Raw genomic sequence first — 7,259 nt, forward strand, 5'->3', positions numbered from 1 at the left:
CTCCTGGCATGAGAAAACCCAGCTTTAAGGGGACACTACTGGATTTGTGGCCAGATGGCATATACTCACCTCTCAAGAAATTGGACTGGGAGTTGTTATGCAAGTACAATAAGGCCCAAGTTTTTCTTCCTTCCAGAAGATAGTGACAATTAGGAATACGACTAGTATAGATCCTTCTCTGATTCAAACAGATGATGCTAATGGATGGGGAAATACATGGCTCCCAGAAAGTATCATCAAAGAGTATGAGCCAGCCACATGGGCTCAGAAAAGAGGCTGGAGGGTGCTGGAAGGAGATAATTCTGATAGTGAACTTGAGAAACAATGTGTAAGTCTGTTAACTGACTTTGAGCAATGTGTAAGTTCTTCATAGACAATATGATAAACATTTACATATTAGAAGGGGGGAGCTCTGTGTGTGTGTGTAGTTGAAGAACTTCCAGCAGCTGAACTTCCAAGGACATTTAACTTCCTCTTCTGTATTTTTAGTTTCTCTAGGTCTCTGTGACCTGCGTAAGTACGTTGAGTGGTAGCCAATATAGACTTAGATTTTAGACATATGTATTTAACCTCGAATGATGACATTTATCACTGTTCAAGTTACCAACATCCGGACAATGAGTTGCCTGATGTACGGTTCCTCCCAGAACTAGGAATCTGCTGTTTTTGGCACGAATAACATCCAATTAAGGGGTGGGGGGGGGGGCGCCTATCTCTTAATGTTGTCCAACTCATGATGTAATCCTTTGTATCTAAACCCTATAAAAACTGTCTACCTTATCCCCTTCTTTAGCCCTTGTACCGTGAGCTCTCTCTCTTTCCCTCCTCACGATGGAACTGCTCCTTCTCATGAGAATTAATTAAATAAACAACTTTTCTGCTTTTTATTTTGCGAGGTCTCTGAGTAGTCATTTTTGGATAGGATTTTCTATCCCTCACAGTTACAACTACTGCTGCTGCTGCTACTACCATCATCCTGAGGGCTCAAGGAGTTTTTATGACCTAGTGTTTGTGTAATGTAAAGGATATGTGAGGTTAGGGTGGGGGGTTGTGTGGGGACTAAAGGAGAGAAAGGTGGGAGTTGGAAAAGCAAACAAAAAAGACTGAATTTTTCTCCAGCCTATAAAATGTCAGGGTGGAAATAGTTAACCTTGAGGATAAAGGAGAAGGGAGACGTTACCTGAGCCCCGAGGAAGGGAAGAGATACATAGAAACAAACCACCCAATGGGGTAGGAGTCAGAACTAAGGACCTCTGTCTGGGAGGGACAAGACAAGAAGTTTTGAGATTCCCAGCATGCTTCAATGACGGGCCAACCCGAAAGAGCTGTAGGCCTGCAGAGCTGGTTAGGGCACACAGTCTTAGGGAAGAGCAGCTGAAACACAACACTGGCACCCCATCATGGGCCACTATGGCAACTGCTCCTAGACAAAGGAGCACAGTAGGTGTGGTATGCACGAAGGTTCTTTCAGAATTTCTGTGGAGAGAGGCGGCCAGGCAGGTAAAGGCCTCAGACTCAGGCTTTTAGCCAAGATCAGTGTGACTATCTGCCACACGGTTACTACCTGCTGGGCAGACTAGATGGCCTCCGAAGTCCGTGATCCTATGTATTGTCCCTTCAAAGGTCCAGTCCCACCCCTTCCTCTTGCATCCACAAAAGTTGTGTAATGTGAGGTGGTACACACGGGAGGGGATGTTAGCCACACTGCTGGTGCCTCTGCAGGTAGGAGGTAGAAATCTCAGAAGGCCACTTGGAATAAGGCCCTAACAGAGACAGAATGAGACCTCCCCCCCTTCCCAGGAGGAAATCCCCAGATTAACTATTTCTCCACATAGTTGGGATCAGAAGAAACAGTGCTATTACCTTAGTTCAAGAGCTTTTCCAAGCCTTTGTTCTCATCATAGAGGCTGTGTGTTGAAAGAATAGGATGCACTTTTCCCACCTCAGTTTTGAGCCCATCCCCCTCATTGTTGAGCCCATCCCCTTTCCTGGAGGCCCAGTTCTTTTGGGGTCAGAATGGGTCAACACCAGTGCAAAGACAAAACTTACTCTTAATTGATTACAAAGCTGGGTGGACCCCGAGGGTGTACTGGAATTCGCAGAACAATAAAAGCACAAACACTCCTTTTATTTGCAACAAAAACAATATATTTTCAACACTGTGAAAGACCTCTGAAAGAGGAGCTTTCCTAGTCATCTCCAGTCAATACTGGAGATAACTTTTTAATTTTTTCCTATCAGTTATGAACTGGAATTAACATAGCAAACATCAGAACATTCAATGGGACAGTTCAGTCATTGGGACATAGAGATAAAGCATGTGGAAGACCAGTATAATCACACTGCAGGAGTGACAGATAACCAACCTCATGTGCCAGATAATACAACACATCCTCACCCACTTAAAGTGGTGATAGCTTTAGTTAGCATCAACAATCATCAATCAAGGTCTTTGGTCACTGAACACTAACACATGTTCTAGGTGCTGAGATTTAAAAGCACAGAACCATAAAACTATGTAGACCTCTTTAGAGGCAGCAAAATCAATATTTTTGGCAATTTTCAAAGCCCTGATACCAGGTAACCTAAAAGATCCTTACCCAGTTAAACTGGGAAAAGTCTTTGGTACCAGCAATCATGGATCAAGGTCTTTAGTCTCTGAGCATTAGCACAGAACCATAAAAATATGTAGATATCTTTAGAGGCAGCAAAATCAATACCTTTTTTGACAATTTTCAAAGCCCTGATACCAGGTAACCTAAAAGATCCTTACCCAATTAAACTGGGAAAAGTCTTTGGTACCAGCAATCATGGATCAAGGTCTTTAGTCTCTGAGCATTAGCACAGAACCATAAAAATATGTAGATATCTTTAGAGGCAGCAAAATCAATACATTTTAGACAATTTTCAAAGCCCTGATACCAGGTAACCTAAAAGATCCTTACCCAATTAAACTGGGAAAAGTCTTTGGTACCAGCAATCATGGATCAAGGTCTTTAGTCTCTGAGCATTAGCACAGAACCATAAAAATATGTAGATATCTTTAGAGGCAGCAAAATCAACCTTTTTTGACAATTTTCAAAGCCCTGATACCAGGTAACCTAAAAGATCCTTACCCAATTAAACTGGGAAAAGTCTTTGGTACCAGCAATCATGGATCAAGGTCTTTAGTCTCTGAGCATTAGCACAGAACCATAAAAATATGTAGATATCTTTAGAGGCAGCAAAATCAAAACATTTTTTGACATTTTTCAAAGCCCTGATACCAGGTAACCTAAAAGATCCTTACCCAATTAAACTGGGAAAAGTCTTTGGTACCAGCAATCATGGATCAAGGTCTTTAGTCTCTGAGCATTAGCACAGAACCATAAAAATATGTAGATATCTTTAGAGGCAGCAAAATCAAAACATTTTTTGACATTTTTCAAAGCCCTGATACCAGGTAACCTAAAAGATCCTTACCCAATTAAACTGGGAAAAGTCTTTGGTACCAGCAATCATGGATCAAGGTCTTTAGTCTCTGAGCATTAGCACAGGTCCTAAGTGATGAGATCTAAAAGCACGGAACCAAATACATATATACATATATCTCTCTCTTTTTAAGGGCAATAAAATCAATACATTTTGACACCTTAAAAAACCTTTGAAAGAAGAATTTTCCTAGCCATCTGTCAAAACAGACAAAATAGATTTTTTTCCCTATCAACCAAATGTATATTGGAATCCATATAGCAAACATCAAAATAGTTCAGTCAGTAGAACATAGAGATAAAAGGATGTGGATAATCCAATTCATCCTCCCCTGGTTAAAGTGGCAATGTCTTTGCCACTAACAATCTCTAAGCAAGGTCTTTGGTCATTGTGCATCAACATAGATCCTAAGTATTGAGATTTAAAAGCATGCAATCTGCCTATTTTTTAGGGGGCATCAAAATCAGTACATTTCTGGACACTTTTGAAAGACTTGTGATACCAGATAGCCTACTAAATCCTCACCCAGTTAAAGTAGTCTTTTTTGCCACCAAAATTCATCAATCAAGGGCTCTGGTCACTCAGCATTAACACAGATCTTAAGTGCTGAGATTTAAAAGAACCATAAAAAAATAAGTATGGGAGGCAGCTAGGTAGCCCTGTGGAAAGAGCACCAGCTCTGAAGTCAGGAGGACCTGAGTTCAAATCTAGTCTAGACCCTGAGTTGGCTCAGGAAAAAAAAAGGATGCCTTTCTGAGCAGCAAAATCAATACATTTTTGACATTTTTTTAAATCTCTGAAAGAGGAATTTTTCTAGACATCTATCAATACAGTTGAGTATTTTTTTCCTCTGACCTAATTATACATTGGAATCAACATGACAAAATCAGAACAGTTTAGTCATTGGGACATAGAGATAAAGCATGTGGAAGACCATCAAAATCACATTGCAAAAAGGGGCAGGTAACCAGCTCCATGTGCCAGATAACCCAATACGCTCACATTCAATTAAAGTAGCAATGTCTTCAATCTTCAATCAATCTTCAACAATCTTCAACAATCTTCAATCACAGTCTTTGTCACTGAGCATTAACACAAGTCCTAAGTGCTGAGATGGAAGCGGCAGAATGCAAGGCACACCATGTCTTGTGGTCATCTATGCAGGCAGGCAACCTTCCTCCTTGGCATCCCAGTCTCTATGTCCATCACTGCCAACACTAATTACTGTCCCATAAGGAGAGAAGAGGCTTCCTCCGTGGAAATAGTTAACAGCAACTTCAAAGGAACAAACAACCACCCGAAACAATGCAAATAGTATTGAGGATCATTTTGGCCAGCTATGGGCTGACATACCCAATGGAGAGGCTCCGAGAAATGCTCATCTGGCAGGAGCCAAAACCTCCATGGCCTTACTCGACTGCTTTCAGATACTCTTCAGAGGCCACCTCGTAGTCGCTGGCCTGAACAAACAGCAGAGAAGGATCGTTGGCCAGATAATCCAGGAAATCTTGCAAATGGCTCATTAACACTTTGAGGCTGCTTTCATCCAGAGGAGTGCAGGTGAGCATGGGGCCCAACTGCTGGAAGAGGCGCAAAAGGTGAACACCCCCATAGAGCTGACACATCTGGGAAGAAGGATAACTGATCACCAATTCAGCATACTGGGGCCTCTCAAAATCGTAGAGCAGCTGGGTGGTCAGAAGCACATTGAAGTATTCCTTGAGCATGGATACCAGGCCAGAGACAGCATACCTTTTGTCACGGGTGCGGCAATTTTGAGGGAAGGTGACATATTCAGCCAGGATGGCTTCGACGCTTATCTTGGCCGGCAGGTTGCAGAGCTTTCTCTCGAAGGTCACCATCTCCCAATCTTGCATAAGCAGAGGCTTCAGAGGCTTGGGCAGGTTGATGCGAATTTCAGATTTTTCTGAGGAAACCTGTCTGGGATCCCCAGCGTCACCCCGGCTTCCACCCGCGCGCCCTTGAGCTCGATCCTTTTCACGGCTTCGCTTGGGAGGTGGCTGCAGCAATGCACACGAAGTACCTTCGCCTGGATCACCGAAGTCATCCACATCACCACCACCGTAGCTGAAGGGGCGCCTCCCACCATGGACGAAGTTGGTGCTACCACTATGGGTGAAGAAGCGGGTACCAGGGAAGTGAATTCGTCTGCGTTCCTTCCTGCAGGCAATGTGGATAGCGGTATCACTATCATACTTCAACTGGGCAGTTGAGTAGCGGAGAACCCGAGTCTCAGGGAGCCACTCATACTCCCAGCCACAGACCGCGGGACCGGAAAATTCTTCCTCATCAACTTTGGACTCAGATTGTGGGCCACTGGCGCTGGCTCCACCGGCTCCCTGGGAAACAGCCCCACTGCTACTGCTATTCCTACCAGAGGCTCCCGGAAGTATGGCGCCACCGGCCCTCTGGCCACCTCTGCCGGTACTAGAGCTGTTGGGACGCGGAAATGATTGTCTAGTGCTAAAGCGGCAGGTTCTGGGAAACACTTTGGTGATGCTGGGAGCCACTACGGCGGTGCTGGGAGCCACTACGGCGATGCTGGGAGCCACTACGGCGGTCCTGGGAGCCGCTGTGGCGGTGCTGGGAGCCGCTGTGCCGGTGCTGGGAGCCGCTGTGGCGGTGCTGGGACCCCTTTTGCTGGTGCTGGGAGCCGCTTTGCTGGTGCTGGGACCCCCTTTGGCGGTGCTGGGACCCCTTTTGCTGGTGCTGGGAGCCGCTTTGCTGGTGCTGGGACCCCCTTTGGCGGTGCTGGGACCCCTTTTGCTGGTGCTGGGAGCCGCTTTGCTGGTGCTGGGACCCCCTTTGGCGGTGCTGGGACCCCTTTTGCTGGTGCTGGGAGCCGCTTTGCTGGTGCTGGGACCCCCTTTGGCGGTGCTGGGACCCCCCTTGCTGGTACTCGGGCCTGCTCGGCTAGTACTGGCCTTGGCCTTGGAGCCACTGGGTACGGTCTCAGGCTCCTGGGCCCAGGCACGAGAGAGGGCGGGATACTGGGGCTGGGAATAGGGCAAGCAGGTCACGACCCCTGGACTGACCCCGGTCCCGCTTCGGTAACGTACCAGGTATTTCACTTGCATGTCCTCGAAAACCATGCTGATACCCTGTCCCTTGCGCATTCTCGGGCCGTGGAAGGTCAGCACGGGCTCCTCTTCTTGAAGTTCTGGTAAGTCCCTACCTGACTTCTTCTGGTGCTTGGAAAGGGCCATCGTCGATCGGCAGGTTTGGGCCTGGAACACCTCTAGAGTACAGCGGCTTCTGAAGGTGGCCTAGCTGGACAGAGGGCTGGCTAGCTCCCACCTCACTGGACTCCGGACTGCTGAAGTACCCCCTTCTCTGGTCTCTGACTGGAACACGGACGGAAAGGTAAGGAGACTGACCGCCGGCAATGGAGGCTTCCGGACAAGGGCGCCAAAACGTGGCTCTCCCCCGAAAAGTGATAGGGAAGAGCCGCGGGTGGCGGTAGAGGGCCTCCTTTTATACCCAGCGGTGCCGTGAAAAAAAGAGCCAGCCAATCATATAGCTGTTGCTACCCGGGAGGCAAGAGAAAGGTGGGGGCTCGGGGGAACAAGGGTACGTAACTGCCTGAACCTCCAATGGTGTGAAGAGAAAATCCCACCTCTGAGTTCTAAATATAACCCCTTCCTTTCTGGCCCGGGGCCTTCTCTATAGGCCTCAGTTTCCCCATTTGTAATATTGTACATTGGGCAAAAACGTTCACACTGAATAGAGGGCTTATCCCAGATTTGCCTTTAGGGACCATTTGGAAA

General features: G+C 46.6%; 1 protein-coding gene across 1 annotated transcript; it reads right to left on the minus strand.

Moving 5' to 3' along the window:
* Window positions 1-3,069: 3,069 nt before the first annotated feature.
* On the minus strand, window positions 3,070-6,922 carry LOC116420248. Its single transcript, XM_031944597.1, has one exon. It carries the CDS (start codon window positions 6,696-6,698, stop codon window positions 4,881-4,883), a length of 1,818 nt encoding a protein of 605 aa, XP_031800457.1. The 5' UTR covers window positions 6,699-6,922; the 3' UTR covers window positions 3,070-4,880.
* Between the last annotated feature and the right edge of the window lie 337 nt (window positions 6,923-7,259).

Source organism: Sarcophilus harrisii, chromosome X (genome assembly GCF_902635505.1).
Source record: "Sarcophilus harrisii chromosome X, mSarHar1.11, whole genome shotgun sequence".
NCBI classification, from domain to species: domain Eukaryota; kingdom Metazoa; phylum Chordata; class Mammalia; order Dasyuromorphia; family Dasyuridae; genus Sarcophilus; species Sarcophilus harrisii.

Excerpts from the sequence above, each read along its gene's own strand:
- LOC116420248 (XM_031944597.1), bottom strand. The coding sequence starts at position 6,698 with ATGGCCCTTTCCAAGCACCAGAAGAAGTCAGGTAGGGACTTACCAGAA.